The sequence below is a fragment of the Bombus impatiens genome, unplaced genomic scaffold (genome assembly GCF_000188095.3).
Source record: "Bombus impatiens unplaced genomic scaffold, BIMP_2.2 scf_0064, whole genome shotgun sequence".
Taxonomy (NCBI): Eukaryota; Metazoa; Arthropoda; class Insecta; order Hymenoptera; family Apidae; genus Bombus; species Bombus impatiens.
This window is the reverse complement of record NT_176483.1, coordinates 1320107-1340843: the sequence shown is the minus strand read 5'-3', so window position 1 is coordinate 1340843 and position 20737 is coordinate 1320107. Positions and strand designations below refer to the sequence as shown.

The 20737-nt window shown below is 27.4% G+C and overlaps 3 protein-coding genes across 13 annotated transcripts; 2 read left to right on the top strand and 1 right to left on the bottom strand.

Annotated features, from left to right (window-relative positions):
- Positions 1–1157: 1157 nt before the first annotated feature.
- Positions 1158–5876, bottom strand: LOC100744477 (BTB/POZ domain-containing protein 17). Of its 6 annotated transcripts, none has more exons than XM_012393946.3 (4): positions 5752–5876; positions 5028–5270; positions 4794–4934; positions 1158–2668 (listed from the first exon to the last, which is right to left on the bottom strand). In XM_012393946.3, exons 2-4 carry the CDS (start codon positions 5124–5126, stop codon positions 1409–1411), a joined length of 1500 nt encoding a protein of 499 aa, XP_012249369.1. In that variant the 5' UTR covers positions 5127–5270; positions 5752–5876; the 3' UTR covers positions 1158–1408. The 6 variants fall into 6 exon arrangements, with proteins under 6 accessions (XP_012249369.1, XP_033180638.1, XP_024228142.1 ...); XM_033324747.1 differs by having other exon boundaries at positions 5756–5875; XM_024372374.2 differs by lacking the exons at positions 4794–4934; positions 5028–5270; positions 5752–5876 and adding an exon at positions 3699–3816.
- Positions 5877–13845: 7969 nt separating this feature from the next.
- Positions 13846–17558, top strand: LOC105682065 (UDP-N-acetylglucosamine transferase subunit ALG14 homolog). Of its 2 annotated transcripts, XM_012393958.3 has the most exons (4): positions 13846–14096; positions 14486–14553; positions 14753–14853; positions 16890–17558. In XM_012393958.3, the coding sequence occupies exons 3-4, from the start codon at positions 14829–14831 to the stop codon at positions 17540–17542; spliced, it is 678 nt and encodes a 225-aa protein (XP_012249381.1). In that variant the 5' UTR covers positions 13846–14096; positions 14486–14553; positions 14753–14828; the 3' UTR covers positions 17543–17558. The 2 variants fall into 2 exon arrangements, with proteins under 2 accessions (XP_012249381.1, XP_033180648.1); XM_033324757.1 differs by lacking the exons at positions 13846–14096; positions 14486–14553; positions 14753–14853 and adding an exon at positions 16142–16487.
- On the top strand, positions 16067–20473 carry LOC100744355 (bifunctional peptidase and arginyl-hydroxylase JMJD5). Of its 5 annotated transcripts, none has more exons than XM_012393954.3 (8): positions 16067–16173; positions 17578–17739; positions 18491–18635; positions 18734–18905; positions 19008–19172; positions 19346–19563; positions 19650–19802; positions 20124–20381. In XM_012393954.3, the coding sequence occupies exons 2-8, from the start codon at positions 17600–17602 to the stop codon at positions 20379–20381; spliced, it is 1251 nt and encodes a 416-aa protein (XP_012249377.1). In that variant the 5' UTR covers positions 16067–16173; positions 17578–17599. The 5 variants fall into 5 exon arrangements, with proteins under 5 accessions (XP_012249377.1, XP_024228158.1, XP_033180644.1 ...); XM_024372390.1 differs by lacking the exon at positions 16067–16173 and adding an exon at positions 16890–16905; XM_033324753.1 differs by lacking the exon at positions 16067–16173 and adding an exon at positions 17179–17311.
- Positions 20474–20737: the final 264 nt, after the last annotated feature.

Below are 20737 nucleotides of genomic sequence, written 5' to 3'. Positions count from 1 at the left end.
CAAAGAAAAAAATCTGTTTTTTAAAAACGCATTTTAAAAACATTGAGGTTGATTAATTCCCATAAATTAAAGAAACATACGATATATATTTAACTGAATAAAAAATTTTACATGTGGTTTAGTGTGTTATCACTATATTATAGTGATGTGAAAACGTACTGCAAATATACAATTTTCATTTTGAATAATTACAAATTTATCTCTCTTACGATGTATGGAATATTACAAAATATTTCTTATCGTTGTCATAAATGTTAATCCATTTGGACCGATGAAGATTTGTAAAACAGAACTATCGCGCATAATTCATCTTGATGTTGAAATTCAAAACCTACGCTGCCCTTCAGTTATGTATTTAGTTACTATTAAAATCCTCCAAATATTTACTATATCGACGATATCAATGTGATTTTATATACAATAAAGAATCGAATACGCACAAAATTTTAAAATATTTTCTATGGCCTTCTTAAGATAGCTTTCGTAATAAAGCAATACATTTATATAAAAGATAAAAAAAAAAACATTTTTACAAAAAAATACCTCGGTTGATATCGATATCTCGCTCATTCCACTGATTAGGATTTTTTAATGTTGTAGAAATTAAAATTTTTAACAATACATACATTTCTCCTATACATAAAACCGCCGCTCGGTTACTGCTTAAAACAAACCTAATTCTTATCTTTTTTTTATAGTTTATTGGCATATCTTCTTGTTAGATTTGGATGTTATTCTATCCGGCAACAAATATTGACACATACTTTGCAACGAATGCACAGTTATAGACACAATAATTCACTCTAATGGTATCGACAGTTCTTTGCGAATATCTCGGAAATTAAGATCGAGCGCAGGTTTCACGTACAGGAAAAAGTTATTAAAAATTTTAATTTCTATATAAATAATAATAATGTATTAAATATTAATATTAATATTAAATATATTGCTAGATATACTTAGGATATTAAAAAATCGAAATCAGATAGGTGGATTAAATATTGATGATTATCGATTTCATTCGTTCTTGCAATAAAATGAATATAAACTCACTAATTTTTTGTTATACAGAGTGTAAATTAACAATATTCTATCATACACAGATGTCCGCTTTAAAAATTATGTTATTCTAAATGAATAATTAATAGTAATTAACAATTTTCCCAGAAAAAATTAATGTGATGGAAATTCATGGAACATTGAAATCTTTTAATATTTTATTGCATATTACGATTTAAATACAAAACTTTATCTTAGTCTAATATTAAAATGTCGATTTATCAAAAGAAAAAAATTCTAGGACATACGTTGAAGACAAACTTAAAAAAGATGATCCTTCGTATGAGTCCAAAATATTTAAAGTCTGTAGTAAGATTTCATTTTATACAACCCAAGAAATCTCTCTGTCTTAGTTAGCTGGTGATATAACAATATGTAATTTGAGCATATCTTTATTTGGACCTACTAGAAAAGGAGATGTATTTTCCGAGACGGAACCCTGCTGCGGGTTAAGTTCCTCAAACGGTAAAAGATCGTCCAAATTAAGAACACGTTCTTTTTTACTAAATCTGTGAATAATTTCTGTTACTCTTGCAATATGTTCAACGCCATCCTGTAAACCATATATTAAAACACCTATTTTTACACGCATATCAGCATTACTATTTACAGATGGATCCTTACAGGTGAGTGATAATCTAACTGAACGTTTCACATGTTCGGGCATTTCTACGGTTCCTTGCCACACTATTAAGAAAAACTTTTTAAACCAAACACCTTTTGGATATATATCTACAACCCATTCACACGCGCGGTCACCAGCATACTCTGCTAAACAGGAATGACTTGAAAATACGAGCGTTCTGGTGTGGTAAGAGGGTAAACCATGAAAATTTTCTATCGTAAGTAATGAACTACAGGTGTCTATAGTGTATAATCTTGGTTCAAAAAGTAATGCACCATCTTCTTCGTTTAAACTTACTTCTTTAACTTTATCCAGCTGACCAGAATGAAATGACATTCCTATAGACATCCGTTCTACAAAGAATTCTTTGTATTTTTTCGTTAAAGGAAATAAAAGTAATTCTGCTAATTGTCGAGGAGACATCATTGGAAATCTAACAGGAGACATCACAGCTATTACCAATTGTTCTAACGTAGCTTCTAATTCGTCGTGCGACAATTGACTTTTCAACCGATTTGCCTGATGATCCAACCAAGATTCTAAACATTTGTATAATGTCATTTCATCCTTTACCACTAAACTACTTTGATGTAGCAACGATACTAAAATATCTAAATCAAAATTTCCAAAGTCTGCAGTTCTGGCCACCAATTCCAAATTCCACTTAATAAAATTTTGACATGCTTGAGTAATATTGTGATGACCACAATTTGACGTATACTGTAACCATGATACTAGAGTGCCGTGTATGGCAGCTAATGCAATATGATTTTGCATATAATCAAGGCACAATGATATTAAATCCTTAACATTATACTTATCGGCTAAAGATAATATTGGTAGAACAACTCCATAATTAATTCTTATTTGACCAGTATAAAAGTACCGCAAAAACTCACTAAATATAGGTACACATTGTGGCGTTTCTTGGAGGGTTACTCTACTTTCCTGTGACTCACTCCACTGAGGACTCATTAACATTACCTGCAATAAGAAAAATTAGAGTATATGTTGAAATGTTAGCTGTACCAAAAAAGATAATAATAAATATAACGTTAGGTAATTATGTAAAATTTCATCGGCTTCGATGACTTTGAAGTATATCGTCAACATTTTAACTAACTTTTTTCTACATATATATATATAATATATATAACCATTGCTCAATTTCCGAAAAGTTTACAAAAAACTTCAGTTAAATTTAGGTTTGAGTTACACTAAGTTTTTGTGAAGACAATTGTGTGGCGGTGACCGCATTTTTAAAATATAAGTGACCCGCAGGCAGCGACCAATAGTGATGCTGTCACAGACCCAAAACTATGCTCAAAATTCAATTAATACGGACAGATTTCGCGAATATCTCGGAAAGTAAGGTCGACCAACGTTTATATGTATAAAAAGATGTTCTAAATGTTGATTTCTATAACATATTCAAAAAACACCAAATATAACATATTCAAAAAATTCCGAACTCGGAGAGAACGGAAATCGTCAAGAATCTATAAACACCACAGCCGTGACACAATGTTAGCAGTGATCACTAACACGCAATTTCAATTAGATGCTACTGAAAATATTTGTATTTTGGTCAAATCACCTGTATACTTATTTTTTATTATTATTCGATTTGGGGATAAAAACTCAGAATATTTATTAAAACAATGAGAACCCAAAGGAACACGTATGTATCATACTGAAAAGGATATAAACTGTAGCAAATGAAAAATACAAAGAAGGAAAACACAAATTATTAGCATGTACAATATGATGTATGAATACATATATAGTGAATAAAATAATCTCTACAGCAAAAGAAATTTGGAGCTGTCCTTGGCATATCTCTTTTAGCAATTCGAAACCATGCCTTTTCGTAGATTACTATCTTCAGGAACGGTACATTTCTGATATTTTTATTGAATCATTCTGACATTGTGGAACAAAAGCCATTTATAATTTCTTTTTTCATGAACTTCCATAGCGTTTATTAGATTCACAATCAGGAAATCATTCTCACTTTGTGTTGACTTGTACATATTGCAGACGACGCGACTGACTTGTGACGTCACGCGTTCTTGGAGTAAATTCGGTAAGCGATCGAAAATGTTCGGTTTTATTAATTTTTAATTGCTTATAACTCTTTTATTTTTAATAATTCAAATTTACATAATCTTTATTTTGCTACAATGTAAAGGTTGTTAATGAATTAGTTAAAAATCTTTTGTAATTTAATGAGCCCAAACATAGTATCAGTTGGTCTATTTTAAATAAGGTGACTGTTTGGTGATCTTTTTTTTTATAATGTTCTCAACACATTTTGAATACAAATAAAGTCAGATAGAAAAACATAGTAGTGCAATGTAAAATGTAATTTGTCCTCAACTCAGTTGTATTTTGAAAATTCTTGTTAGATATGCCAAAGTTAATCATTTTTAATATATGAGTGAAATAAGAAATATGTCAACCTATCATTATTTGGCACAATATACGTATTTTATAAGTAAATTAAATTCCACTACATAATATTTACTTTACTGCTAAAATTTAATTACATGGATAAGTATTTATATCATATGTACAAAATACGTTATTAAATTAGTATCACCTAAAAGAAAGTAACTATACAGAAAGAAAAAAATCAACAAATTATAACAGCATTTCGCCATAAAAAGCTTTGATTTCAAATAAAATGATAAATATACATTGAATATATGTATATAACACCATTGTACTTATGTCTGAATTAAGTTGTATCTATAAATTACTTTTATTACTTTATCATACTAAATGATGAAGAATGAATAATAAAACAGAAGTACCTTCCACTTAAAGACTTACTGTTTATTAATATAAAAATTTGCTAGAAAAAATTTTACTGGACTACCAACATAATTATATTCAATACGTTTATATCTTTTGGAATATACTAAATATACTGAATGAATTATTAATATCAATTTACATGAGGAAAATGTTACTTTATACTAATTTACTTTTTTTAATAAAATCATATTCTTTTAAGTTACATTACCAGTTTAATGACATCCTGTATAACGAACAATTATGTGTTTTATTTTATCTTATTTTATATTCTACCTTAAAATTTACTTACTTGGAAAACATCACTTGAAGCACAAAGTATAAGGCGATGTGCTGGATATTCTATACCATTAACAACAAGACAAATATCATTCATAAGACGTTCTGCATATAATGTTGCTATTTTTAAAAGAACTGTACGCGAATTATCCACCTAAATAGAAAATATAATAAATTCAGTTCTTCAAATAAAATTTTGTTAATCTTTCTTTTGTTTAAATGATAATTTATATCCCTTAATAACAACCTCTATTGAATCTGGACTTTCAGAATTTCCAACATTATTTGGAACATTACTAGATTCTTCCGTTTCTTTGTTTGTATCCATCTTCGAAGAACCTGTCATACTTGATCATCACTGTTTCTTTTGGACTAACTTTTAATTCCACTTCTATAGGATAGTACTCAAATTTGTTTTATAATCAGAATAATGGCCTGAATAAATATTCATCTTTTCTTTATAAATTTTAATGTTTTAATACTCTTATAACTGTAAGAAAGAATATATAATATATAGTGCATATGTATCTTTATTAACTAACTTATTATTATTAAAAGGTAAACTAATATATATATTGCAATATTTTGTATAATATAAAAGTATACATTATATCCTCAAAAAAGAAAGTAAATTGAAAAATAGTAATGGATTTTAATAAAATTGTTGATTATTTATATGTTACTTAAGATTATTAATATATGTAATGCATATGTTTTATAAACAGAAACGTTATATGTTTAACAGTGGTTATGTTTATCTTATATAAAGACATTGAATAAAGTAGTAATTGATAAATTTTAATTTGTCAAAGACTGTATACGATTGTAATGAATTAAAAAGATTTTGCTAATTAAATACGAAGGAGGTAAATTGTGAAACCTCAGTTGTCTATTTTAATATTAAATCACTAAGATATATAAATTCTTTTATTAAACTATGAAAGAACTATCACTGTTTTTATTTTGTATACATACGTTAATATTCAACTGGATTTATTTCATATACAATTTCGAAATGTCCAAAACTTGTAAAAACCACATCGACGTGAGATAGTAACTGAACTGATTTGAAAGTCGATTGTATAAATACATACAAGACTAGTGATAAAGTAAGCTAAGCGCTGTAGTATATTCAGCGCGAATTTTGATACAAGTTTTAGAATTACTTGATTCTTAAAGGAAATTTCAAATATACTAAATAATTTAATTAACGAAATAATACACGAATAAATAGTTGTCTAATATGACTATGGTTAATCGATATAAGATATATTTATTTGATAAATTTAAATTGATCGATACATATTACGACTACTTTCAAATTTGGAAATTTCAATTTCCATGTAGTTTTTTATATTTTTATTGGTAAACAAGATTTTTATTCAAAAACTGAACAAATGATTTACAATGGAAATAATCTGTATCATTTTATTATATGTATAAGATTCAAACAATAAAAAAGATACAAATCCAGATACTATGAACAAAATAATAGAGCAAAAGAATTGTATTATATCATGATTTCTCTCTTGATATTTTATTTATATCCAATAAGGGTGTTTCTTTGGAGTTTAATTTAATTTTATAACAGAATATTAATTATCATTTTATAATACTTGAGTGTACTTTCTATAATTACAAATAAAAGAATATCAGATTATTAAGATTACAGCAGTATATTTATTAATATTTATTTTGTATAAAAAATACTTACAAAAAGTTGTATAATATATAAAATTTTATATTTAATTGCAGGTAACTAAAATTTGATAGGTTATCTGAATTAATAATCTTAATGAGTCAACTTATACGTTTCCTTAATGAATTACGGATATCTGTATAGACTAGTTAGAATATAACTTAAAATTACGAGTATATGCTATTTAACATACTCTTATTTCATTAGATTTTAATATCACATCTTCAGTGGTATTTCCATATTGTCTTAACTGCAATATTAGCTTCTGCGCTATCCACAAATACAAATCAATAGATTTGTGAATTTTAATTTTATGTTCAAGTGCTTGTAAATTGTGTTCAAATTTTATATTACACAATAAACAGATTGTATCATGATATTTTAAGTAATGAACTTTGTATTGCTGAGTATTTGAGAATTGTTCTGAACATGTTATACAACTGAAACATTTGTTTTCTACAATAGTATCAAATCTTTGATATTCGTAAAGTGACAATAAACGTTTTACACCAAGGATTTCTATTATATCATTTTGAGAATTTATATCTCCTTGTGTTATTTCAATATTAGCATCGTTTTCTCTAAAACACACATTATTTGAGACTATGTGATCGGATATTAAATGTTTTACTACTTTATCTGTAAAATATAAGCTATTACAAATTTGACATATCTCTCTTTTATGTCTTTCTTCCAGATGAAGATTAAATTGTACTGCTGTAGCACATAATGTATTACAGTGCAGTATATTTTTATCATCGTGTGGTATATTAGATGTGATGTGCATTTCTGAAAGTTTTTCATTTAGTTCATCTAATTCTTTAATTTCCACATTTTTATTCCTATAAGGAATAGCCTTGTCATTCAATTGTTTTCTACTGAATTCAGAATTAACATTTGTATTATCTACAGTACAAGGTAAATAGTCTTTCGCAGGTGCAGATAAATCTATGAAAGTTTCTGTAACATTGGAATTATTACTTATAGAATGCGTTGTTTCATGTCTTGTTAGCATGTACATTGTAAGAAAATTTAATTTACATGTTTTGCATACATGTGGACCTACTTTTTCTAAATGATAATTCATATTATGTCGTGTTAGAGATATACCATTGGGAAAAGTGAGACTACATCTCTTGCAATTCCAGGTAGTAACATTAATGCACATATGAATGTTCACCATTGCAACTGAAGTAAGGATTTTGTTACAATTATCACAAATATGAACTACAGATTCATCATTATGACAGTAATACTTATGTCGTAAGTAATTTCTAAGTAATGCAAAATTTTCTTTACATGCGTTACAACGCCACTTTCTATATTTTTGTTTATTTTCCTGTTGCAAAACTTTCTTTACTTCTTTTATTTTACATGTCACATTGCGTTTCATTTTAGATACACGAGTACCTTGTGCAGACAGATCTTTTACTTTATATGGTATCATTGATAAATTTGGTGATCTTGGATCTTCAAACAACGAATCATGTAAAAAGAACATATGTTCCTTAAATATTGTCAAAGAACTAAATCTTTTGTCACATATAATGCAATGCAGTTCTTTTAAACCATAACTTACATTTTCTTTACTTGCATCTATTATTGAATTAGTATTTGTAGTAAAATTTGTTGGAAACATGTTTCCAATTTCATTTTCTGTATTTTGCTGCTCATTAGTACTTGTTTTACGTTTTTTTGTAATGTTCATACTGTATTTAATTAATTTTTGCCTTTTCGCATCATTTCTTGTTTTTTGTGTATGTGTAAGGTTTATATATAATGCAAAATTACAATCATCTGTTTTACTTGCTACACTATCGTCTTTAATATCATATTCTACATTTCCATTTTCACCATTATCAACTTCATTATCAATTGTTCTTGACATTAAAGTATTTTGGTCTGATTCTGCCAAATTTATAGTAGAATGTAGTACATTATTATCCTTGAAACTTTTACTGTTGTCTTGAGAAGTTTTAGTATGTGCATTTAATACTACATCATTTTCATGTCTGATGAGATCATTATTTTCTTCTGCTTTTTGTTGCTCATGTACATTAGTATCAAAATTTGTTACATGTTTAGATATATGAGATAAAAACGCTTGTTTTCTTCTATATTTTTTAAAACAAACATTACAAATAAAAGAAAAGCTTTTTTTATGTTTCCAATATTCTTTAAATCTTCCATCAATTTTAATAGATATATTAGAAAGTTTTAATTTTGAAATACTATTTAAATATTTTTCATCATTTAATTTTTCTATATCTTCCTTTTGGTTTTCTTTTCTTATCTCAGTAACATCTGAATTATTTATATCATTTATTTGTTCGCCTTTTACTTCCATCTCCAACAATAAATTTTTATTATTTGAATTTGTATGGTATATATTGTTTTTAAGAATTATTTCTTTTGCGTTAATATCATATTCGTTTATATAATCATTTTGTATGTTAATTTCCTTTCCTGAATTAGAAATTTCATCTATATTAGTTGGAACATCAAAAATATAATTTTTACCTAAAGCACAAGTTTCATTAAATACTTGTTCATTTTTAAATGTTGTATATGTTTCAGAAGTTACAGCCATTTGTTCTGCCTCACATTTTTTAACATCATCTGTATGATGATCGAAGCCGTGATGCATATTTTTAATATGTTCCTCAAAATTTGTTGTATGATCAAATATTTTTGAGCAGCAACAGCATTCAAATATAAATTGGTTATTGATATCTAAATCTAATTGATCACTGAAATTAATAACAGCAACTGCAAATTTCTTTTGTTTACGTAATGATTTTCTTTCACATTGTAAATGTATATCCATTAGATGTTTTTGAAAATAAAATAGAGAGTTAATTTGTAAATTACATAGTGTACATTCAATGCATACTTTTTCATTTTGTACAAAGTTTACTTTACCTGAAAATTGTCGTAAAAGATTAAAGACTTCTATACATTTAATGCACATTGCTACACTTTTTCTTATATGATATTTATAGATATTTTCAATACTTGATCTCAATCTTGTTCTTATATCTATATCTCTTCTGTTTTTTAGAAAAAATTGTAAAATATTCTCTGGAGATATTTTATACGTCTCTTCTTCAAATTTTATATTTCTTATATTTTCATCAATTTTATTCACTACATTTTCTTCAAATATTGTACATCTTTCCTCAAACACTGATTTATACAATATATTTATTTCCTGTTCTTGTTTGAGTTCAGTAGCACTGTGTTTTTTATATGCAGAACACTGTATTTCTACGATATTCCCTGTTTCATTACATATATTTTCATCTTTTTGTATATTCTCTTTATTTTCGATAGATTTGGTACTCTGAATTAATTTAGATAATTCAGATGTAGGAAGATCATCTATTTTAATCAAAGGTATTATCAAATTTTTAATATCTATACAATTTTTATGCCTTGCTATATCTTTGTTTATTTTGGTATCAATCTTGCTTGATGGTATTATGGTAACTGTGGAAAAATTACTTATATCCTTTCTTTTTCCTATTACTTTATAATATTTATTTTTGGTAACTTTATTACATTGTTTATATTTATGTACTGTACTGTATATCCTTTTTTGTTTGTTTTTCTTTATTTGTAAATGGCAAGTTGATTTTATTGTTCTTTGTCTTTTACCTTTTGTATAAACACCTTTCCTTGATTCTTCAGTTGTAATAGATTTACTAATATCACAGCTATTTTCTCTTTTAGTTTGCATCGAGATATTACAATCTGTTTCATTAGTAGCATTAGATTGATTTCTCTTCCTACATGCTTTTGCTTCTAGAGATCTTTGTTGCGATATTATAGGTAAACTTTTCTGTTGAAATTTCACATTTTGCTCACAGTGAATTTCGTTCTTATTGTATAAATTGCAATTTGTATTAGATTTATTGCAAAAGCACGTTATATTTTGTAAATCATGATTTAATACTGCTTTATGGTCGTCTTCTATTATATTTGGTGTTTCAGTCATACTCGATTTCTTGTTATTCCTATAGTTTCCCAATAACAAAACAGAGGTATTTCCATCGCACTTGTTTAAAACTCGATTTACGATACTTGTAGATTTTAAAGTATTTTTTGGAGAAATACTTAAATTTTCTTGGCATTTATCACAGTTCCTTCTGTTTAATGTAGATCTGATTGTTGAATTCATTAATATATTTTGATTCTTATCTGCACAACTAGCTAAAGTGGTATTATAATTCTGATTTTCTTTATAAATTACACTAACAATCGCTTGCCCTACTTTTTTATAATTTTTACAAGAGAATCGCCTTTTATTATAAATATTTTCAAATCTACTATGCGATGAAAAATTATTTGAGTTCATTTTCTAATTGCATTTGCTTCTTAATAATATTAATTTTGATGAAATTAATATTAATATTTTTATTAATTGTAATAAAAATAATATTAATTTTTACCCTTCTGATAAAATATTGTATAATCTTTTATCGATTCTCATGTGATTCTCAAATTTTTTCTTTGGTAAATGATTTCATTATGGTCCTAACTACACCAAATGTCCATTTCCTGCTGTAAAAAATGTATTAAATTATTATTATTATTATATTTTCATATCTGATGAGATCATTATTGAAAATTATATATTTTATATAATTCACTTTTAATTCGTTTTTTAAAAATATAACTAATGTAAAAAATATCACACTTAATAATAAATAATTTACTTTTATAAAATTCCAATAGAATAAAAATTCACTTTATTTTTGGGAAACTTTTCGTTCAATTAAAAAAATGTCTTACCTATTTATTATCGCATTTGTCTCAGGAGAACAATTTTGTAGAAATTACTCAATGGTATAAAATGTTTACGAATACTGCAGATCAAAATACAAAAAATTGATCTAACATTCAATATATCTTTGACTCATACTTCTGTATGTGCCTTGTGCTCAATGACCATTGGTTATGCATTCCAAAGGTTCTAGTCAAGAGCCTAGAGGACGATTGTATAAACACGACGTACATAGGTGTTCTAGACCTTCCTTACTCTTTACCATTTTAGTGTCATTCACGAGATTACCGATTTAACATAGAATAAGATTTGTTAAAATGAATGATTTTATTTTAGGTTTTATAAATAGATACGTGTGTCGCTGAAATCGCGTATGATTCTTGTAATTTATTTTCCACGCAATTTTCTTTTCCACGAATAAAGATGCTTCGTGTACATATATCCTGGAGAATTATTAATTAGATAAAGTATGATATGTATTAGCAGAGAGGAATTTCCTCTCTGGTATTACAAAATAAAAATTTTATAACTTATATATCAATTAATAGCAAAGTAAACAATGATAGATTAAATGATCAATTAAAGAAATTTCTCTTTTTATGATAGTTTCGCTATCAATTCTTCAGGACTAAACTACTAATTATTAACAATTTTTAAGGATTATATTTGTTTTTAATGGAGGCATTCATGAAGCAGGATAGAACAATTTTTTCAATTTTTATGTAATAATAAGTTGTAACATATCAACATGTAAAGTAACATACCATATTTTATTCATTCGTGTAATAAAAGTTTATCATTAAGAACATAATCTTATTCGTAACTGTTATTGAACATTATCTTAAATATGTTTTCTATTCCTCAATTGCATCAATTTAACTGTTTAAATACACTAAATTTGCGCGCGCTCGTATATACAAAAATCGAGCGTTCCTATTGGCGCAATATATCGCGAAGTCGAATCAAGCGTGCCTATTGGTGCAGAATATTGTCAAATGAAATTGAGCGTTCCTATTGGCGCAATATATTGTCGCGTCGAATGGAGCATTCCTATTGGCGTGAAATATTGGAAAAGGCAAAGTGTCGTGGGGTGACATTGTACTCTTGAAAGTCGTGGAGCGAAAATTTGTTCCATAGAGCGTACCCTGTCATAATTAGTACTTTCATTTCGACTTTATCAACATTTCTACACTTCTCTCTGCTTCATTTAAATAGTACGTTTTCATTTAATCACTTATTGATTATCATTTTAGTAAAATTAAGTAGTATTCGGGAATTTTTTTTTCTTTCATCGTTGACTATACTTGACAATTTACAGTCATCGATAGTTCATATTACCGATCTTTAAGGCAGAATTTGGAATCGATTATCGTTTCATTTCATTATAATTGGTTCCATTTTTGTAAATTACTGATTTATTATACATTTATTCTTGGCTGTATTTCTGATGGCTAGAATTATCGATAATTCACATTACCGGTCCCTGAGGTAGGATTTGAATTCTATTGTTGCTTTATCCTACTATAATTTGTTCTGTTATTGAAAATTATTGGTTTCGTCATACATTTATTTGAAATTGTTGATTTTCTTTTGTACAGATTATTGGCTGGTCACCTGATTGAAAGAGTAGAGGTTTACGGCACACACGTCACAGACGATTAATAATCGATGATTCGAACTGGTAGGAAATGAACGCCATAGGTGATTAATAACCATTTGATTTCCCATTCAGATTTAGTAAAGGTTGAGTTATTCTAATAAAGCAAACGTATGTACACGGCTATTTTCTCTTTTTATTGGATCAGTGGTAATCAATATTTGCTATATAATTGTTATACGAGTTACAATTGATATATAATGATATTATTCTTTAAAATAATTGCATAATTTCTTGAAGATATTAAGATTTAAAAAAAAAGGAATTAAAAAGTCACTTTTTAAAAGTACTTCGAATATACAGATTGTCTTAAGTAACTAATGTTTTTATATCAATATATAGCAAATTATACGAATTATTCGATTGTTGTTAGACAATAATCTATTACTAAGTTATTATATTTTTATATATTTGTACGAAAAAATGAGTTTATTATTTTATCGAAAGAATCTGCGTAACACATGTTCAGACACGTTTCAGAGCAAGATTATATTATACATTGTAATCACTTGTAAGGCATGTTTAGTTAAGAAAGTTTAATTTATTACGAGCATTGTCGAATCTCTATAAAGTGCAACATAATGCGTTAGTAAAAATCATATTTCAAACTCTGATAACGAACGTTCACAATTGAATTCTTCTTGAAGAAAGTATTGATTTTACGTTTTCGGATATTAATAAATATTTGTAATTATATCAGAAGATATCTCGCAATATATAAACAGTGTTTGAAATATTACACGTATATTCCATTTTCGTAATATTTGTGTGTAATAGCTGTTTGTCCGTGAAAAATGAATATACGTATCAAAAAAACAGCAGTATTTCCTAATCAAATACTCTGCCTCTCCCCCTCCCTGTCCGCCGGTCAGCTAACACAACTTTTTTTTTCAGAGAATGTTTGTGACCGCGTGCAATGCAGCCAATAGAGTCAGTGTTTCCTGTGTAATAATATTTGTTATATTTTCTAGAGCACAATAGCTCTTAATAGTTATATGATAAATTCAATTACAATATTTATACGCGAAATTAGAGTCAGTATGTAAATGGAAGCGTCAATAACCATTTTTTCTTTTTTTTTTCTTATACATCTTTGTTTTAAACATTCGCTCTCGGTAGTGGAAACGCAAGTTTCGCAAGAGGATATAGCCTCTCCTGGAATCTCCCCAAGAATGTAAGCATTTCTGTATTTGTATTTTAATTTATTTTATCATTCGTATTTTGATCAAACTGTTATTCATTTCCATTGATGTAAGATCTAAAAGTTATGATATTGAAATGCACAATAAAAATGTTTAGCATGCTTCAAAAACATGATTGGATTCTCATCATTTCTAGGTTAAACATTGTTATTGTAGTTTTTCAATTGTTATAGTAATTAAAGTTTACTGGCAATTTAACTTTTTTGTTATTAATAGAGCTCGAAGTTTGCATAGAGTTTCATTGTTCATTATCTGAAATTTTTTGGTCGTTTATCAGCCAGTTTTTCAAACAAATTATTAGTATAAAAACGTTATTCACATATGTACATTATTCATAATAATAATTCATATTTTTTTAAAGGTTTATCACTACTTCCACTTCTTCCTGTTTCCTGAAGAAGACCTAATGGGGCTTCAAATGTCTGGAATGTAAATAATTTTGTAATAACCTATACTTCATTTAATTCTATTGCTTCTATTTACATTTGCCATTCTTGAATTGAATGAATTTATTGTCTTTAAAAGTTTTACAGAGATTATTAGAGGCTAATTTTCCACTATTTCAAATTTTCCAACTTATTAGCATTATGTTTAAGAATAAATTATAATATTTCGTACCTTGTTACAGCTCTCTTCCATGGGATTGTATGGCTCCCCTTGATGATGGTCTTCACGATGACTTTCCCTGAGCTACCAGAGCATCGATGACCCTGTTCTTCGCATCTAATGGCGAGTCGCATGCATTTTTGTTCCTCCGGTTACTCGATCATGTCGTAGGACGAAAGGTCCGAATTGACACAGGTGATTGGTTGTATTACGTAGAATTTTTTGCGAGCACAGTGACCGCGGGTATTTATTATACCCGTGCGTAGTAACATTTCCTTTTTCTATGTATTATTTATTAGTTCAGGACAGGTCTTCTTGCACATCGAACGATTTTTACGAACGTTTACGTATTACTCGAGCATGCACGCGCGAACGGACAGCGACCATGTTCATCCATGTGCGCTTGGATCAGCTTTCGCCACTTACATTTTCATTGCATCTTTGTAAGTTATTTTCTTGGTTTACGATTTAGAAAGTCTCGAGCTTAGATGTAAGTTTCAGCGGGCATCGCGCCCGAAGAAAGAAGAGGCTACGAGCCGAAGAGGCCCGGCAAATTGCCATAGAAGAGGGCGACTACCAATGGCTTTGCATCTTCTGCATCATCCAGACAATGGAAAGTCATTCTCGTTACTATTTCGTCACTGTGCTCGCCTTTAGTATCTGTAGTAGTAGTAGTAGTTGTAGTACAATAGTTGTGATTTGTTTGTTAGTTGACCTACATATCGGCCCATTGTTGTGTCGGGCTAATCGCGCTCTTTGCCATTAGCGTTGCGAAGAACGTAAATTTCGCGTTATCAGTTAGAGTTGCGAAAAAGTATCGACTTCGGTTTGGATTAGCGTTACGATGATCGCGTTTGCTTTAGCGTTGCGAATTATAAGATGTCACGATTCTTCTTAGTATTTCCTATCGTGAATAATTATTAGAATTTGTCGAAGAGTAGAGTTTGTTAATAATTATAAATAATTATTAAAATGACGTTAATTTTAAATCAAGCGTTGCGATTCGTGGCTATCGCGCATAGTTGAAATAGCTTTTTTTTTCATTTATATGTAGCAACTTTAAATTAAACTCGTTTCAAGACCCGGCGTTGCGATATATTTCATCGAGATTGTTTTTTATCATTTTTCCGATTAGCGCTCAAATTTCTTCCACTGGGATTGTGGAAATTTCTTATACTTGTCTATATTGGATAGAAAAGTAAATAGGTTCTTGCCTATGCTAGTGTGTAACCAAACAGGGCAAGTTCCTACTTTTATAGGTTCTTGTATATGCTAACTTTAGTTCACTTGAGCACTTGGCCGCATGGTGCGGCACCTGTACTGTGAATAGCTAGAACTACGGGCGCGAGCACTCTCGTTTCTTGTTTGATATTATATATTCGTCAATAGTTTTATTTAACCTTCTATCTAACGGTCTATACGATAGTGGTTCGTTCTCTTAGTGTATGTTTATAACCTAAGTTTCACATTCTGTATCTGTCAATATAATATTTGTTGTTAAATTTATATAAGCAACTATTTATCTCCGTAAGATTTGCAAAGTTATAAATATTTGTTTACATACTCTCTCGAATATATTTATATTAAATTTATGACGACTAACAAAGAATTGATTATTAATTACATATTTTAATCGAATATATGTGTAATGTACGAAGTACGAAAATTTTAAGAATTCAAATCGATTGATAAGTTATTGTAAAAAAAGATAGCTACATTTTTATCTTCGGATCACCCATATTAATCATAGATAGATGGTACTTATACAATTAAATATATAATTAAGTATTGTTATATGTAATATATAGATTAATAATACAGTAGTGTTTATTTATATGTGAAGTGATATATATATATATATATATATATGTGTACATTAACATGTTACTAAAGTGTAGCAAATGTATGCATTGTTTAATAAATTAATAAATATATGTAGTAAATCTAAGAATGTTATACATTTTTATAATCGATTGATAAGTTTGGACTAAAATCTCATGTAAATGCATACATTAACTAATTGAAGTACTTTTTTTAGAAAAACTTTTATTAGATTTTATGCTTTCATGACATATATATGTAATAATTAACAATTTATTTTGTTTTGGCTTATCTAAAGCAGCTCGATAGATTGATTATTTTAATTTAAATTGTTACAGGTTATACTACAAAAATGTACGCGATATATTACATTTCTATTTGTATAATTGTTTGTATGATAATCATTGCAAGAATATATTTTGTAATGTTTCCTACACATAAAACAAGCGGAAGGAAATCGATTCGAAATAAACCAATTAAAACAATGATTGTATTAGGATCTGGAGGACATACAGCAGAAATGATAAGAATACTTAATTATTTAAGCTTTAGAAATTACTCGCCAAGAATATATGTGTATGCTGATACAGATTCAATGAGCATTGAAAAAGTTAAATATTTAGAAAAGAATAATGTAGATTATAAGATAATTAAAATTCGTAGAAGCAGAGAAATTCATCAGTCATACTATACATCTATTTATAGTACTATTTATGCAACTCTGGAATCAGTTCCTTACTTGTGGAGAGAATGTCCAGAGTTACTTCTATGTAATGGTCCAGGAACTTGTGTCCCTTTATGTATAGTAGCATTCTTATTTAAAGTATTTTGTATCGTGCAAACTACTATAATATTTGTTGAAAGTTTTTGCAGAGTCAAAACATTGTCATTAACAGGAAAAATTTTGTATTATATAGCAGATTACCAAATAGTACAATGGCCATATTTACAAGAACCAGATGACAAAAGTAGTAAAATATTTTATTTCTAAATAACTTTAATTTATACCTATGATTTATTTTCTAGTTGCATACATCATTTTTAAAAAATGTCTAATTGCACAATTATTGCCAACTTTATATCTTGGAATCTATTAGCTGAAAATATAGAAAATCATTTACCTATTGAAATGAAGATACACTTGTCATCGGTAGAAAGCAATTTAAAAACATCCATTGAAGATAAAATGTAAATAGAAATTTTTATATAATTGTATAAAATAATTATAAAAATAAAAAAAATCAAATTTTACTTCATGATTTTTTTATTACGCATACATAATTATAATTACATGAATATATTTAAACTTCACAGAAATAATTTATAATAATACTCTATTTAATACTTAAATTATATTTTTTATTAATTGAAAAATAAAAGGAAACAAGATTAGCATGAGTTAGAAAAACAGAAGCAATATTTATAACTCTCTTGGAGATCATTTTAAAGTTATCAAATTGAATTAAATTTATACTACATTTTATAGAGACATATATTGTTTGTTTATTACAAATATGTTATAGCTATATTATTGTAGCTATATTATAGTAATATAGCTATAATGTGATTTCTAAAAGTAATTTTAAAATAACAAATTTTTATTCGTTTAATTCCTTCTTTTAAGGCTTCAAATTTATCTGATAATAAACAGTAATATATAAACATTTATCTAGTATTGTCAATATTATATTCAAAAATAAAATTAATGTAATTTCTCTTTAACTCTTTATGTGCTTCACTAAAAGCATAATTAAATATAATTTGAAGATCTTTAAATGATATTGAGTCCATTTATATTATTTTATGTTACTTATTTAGCTATAATTATGGGATAGTATATACTATAAAACAAACTGCTATATGGCTTTATATATTTCAATCGTACTTTTTACATAAAAATGGTAAGAATGATATTTAATCCTTATCTTTTTTATGGAAGGATTCCATCGATAAAATGGATAAAAAATTCGTTAATAGTAGTTGAAGCTTGTATGGATAAAACGTGGGAAGTACTAAATTCTGGTCACTGGCAATTTGTTCCAATTGAATATCGATACTGTTACACATTATGTACTATCTTAAAGGTAATATAACATATTAATCATTCCATTGAATGTATCTTATACTATATGTTATATCATATTTATGTAAGTGTTTATAATTTGATACTCTATATCTACAGGCAGTTCTACTGGAGCTTCAGCACAATAATGATACTAAACAATTTACAAAGAATACAATTTTGTTGAGGAACATTATTCAGCAGATTGATAAAGGTATTCTATTAGGAGCACCGCTTCCAAATGTAACTGATTTATTACCAAAAGTTGCTTCAACGTTGAATAGTTGTATCAGTAAGTCTTACTTATTATAATATCATATGCATGTTTATGATAGTGTTAATGTATTGTATGTATCAATAGCTGTTTCATGTGATTATTCGTTATCTTCTTCAGCAGAGTCATTGGGAGAGTTAGATGTAGAAGAATTAATTATTGATTCTGAAAGTTTATATAATTTTGTATTGCCGGGATTTACTGAAATTGTTCAGTATGTTGAACCTTCGATGGAATTATTTTACACAAAAATATTTATGCCAAAAGTACCAGCAATAATGAAAGGTAACATTTCTTTATCAATCTGTATATTTGAATATGTTCTTGTTATATCATGTCAATTTTAAAACAGGAAAGAAGATTATTTCTAAGCTATTCTAGTGTATATATACAGTTGATATCTTTTTTTTATTAATTTCTATTGTAATTTAATTTGAAATACATGTAATATATTTTAGGATGTATCAAACATTGGAAAGCTCTAGAACAGTGGAAAGATCTAAAGTATTTAATTAGCGTAGCTGGAAGTAGAACGGTTCCTATTGAAATTGGTTCACGTTATACCGATGAAAATTGGTCACAGCAGCTTCTTAGTTTTTCAGAATTTCTACAAAAATATGTATTAACGAAAGGTGACCAAGTTGGTTACTTAGCTCAACATCAATTATTTGAACAGGTTTTGTTTTTTATCTCTCGATATTTGTTATAGTTTTAACGTTTCTAACGAAAATCTAAATATTAATTATGTCAAAATGATTTTAGATTCCTGAATTGAAAGATGATTTTACAATTCCTGAATATTGTAACTTTACAGACAATGATGATGTGGAACAACCAGATATAAATGCTTGGTTTGGACCTAGCGGAACTGTTTCACCTCTACATTTCGATCCTAAAAATAATCTTTTGTGCCAAGTATGAAAATTAATTGTCATTCTATGATAAGATATAAGATAAATTATTTGCGAAAAAAAATAATATAATATAGTTTATTGTATATACTAAATCTCAAATTTTTGCTACATAATTTCATTATTTATTATTGATCATTATTGTATATAGAATTTAATTATTGTCATTCCTAATTTTTAACTTCTTCTATTTTAGAGAAGTAAATTATTATTTTTATACCTCTGTATTGTTATATAATTATAATCTAATAGCTTTGTATTTGTATTAGATTAGTATATAATTTAGTATATTAACTTACAGTATTGGCTTTTTACTAAATTTTAGATATTTGGACACAAACGGGTCATTTTATATCACCCAAATGATTCATCTAATTTGTATCCATATGATACAAGATTATTGAATAACACTGCACAAGTTGATCCTTTGAATCCAAATTATGAGAAATGGCCTAATTTTAGCAAAGCTAAAGGTTTGATGACCTATTTGAGACCTGGAGAAATACTTTACATTCCTCCAAAATGGTGGCATCATGTAACTTCTTTGACTCCAAGCTTTTCGATTAGTTTCTGGTGGAGTTAAGTACGAAAGAATATATTTATAAATTATTAACGTGCTTGTAATGCTCCCCATGTACAATGATTTACTATAGTATTTGAAAGTTTTAATAAATACAGTATATATGTATGTTAAATTAAGGTTTTCTAAATAATAGAAGATAGAAAATAAATGAGATAAGTAGATAAAAGAAAATATATATTTTCAATACATATATATTTATTTATGATCATAAGAATAATTCATACGGTAGATAAAAACTAATTAAGAAAGGCAAAGAGAGAAATGGGAATAAAAGGAATATTGTCTAATACACGCGTAAATATGAGAAATTATGGGAGCATAGTGAAAGAAGAAATACATGAAATTATTCCCCCAAT

Excerpts from the sequence above, each read along its gene's own strand:
- LOC100744477 (XM_012393946.3), bottom strand. The coding sequence starts at position 5,126 with ATGACAGGTTCTTCGAAGATGGATACAAACAAAGAAACGGAAGAATCT. Across the intron at positions 4,935-5,027 it reads AAAGTCCAGATTCAATAGAG|GTGGATAATTCGCGTACAGT; the intron begins GTTGTTATTAAG and ends TTTTCTATTTAG. Across the intron at positions 2,669-4,793 it reads CTTCAAGTGATGTTTTCCAA|GTAATGTTAATGAGTCCTCA; the intron begins GTAAGTAAATTT and ends TTCTTATTGCAG.
- LOC105682065 (XM_012393958.3), top strand. The coding sequence starts at position 14,829 with ATGACCCTGTTCTTCGCATCTAATG. Across the intron at positions 14,854-16,889 it reads CCTGTTCTTCGCATCTAATG|GTTATACTACAAAAATGTAC; the intron begins GCGAGTCGCATG and ends AAATTGTTACAG.
- LOC100744355 (XM_003485544.4), top strand. The coding sequence starts at position 17,600 with ATGTCTAATTGCACAATTATTGCCAACTTTATATCTTGGAATCTATTA. Across the intron at positions 17,740-18,490 it reads ACATCCATTGAAGATAAAAT|GATTCCATCGATAAAATGGA; the intron begins GTAAATAGAAAT and ends TTTTTATGGAAG. Across the intron at positions 18,636-18,733 it reads CATTATGTACTATCTTAAAG|GCAGTTCTACTGGAGCTTCA; the intron begins GTAATATAACAT and ends CTATATCTACAG.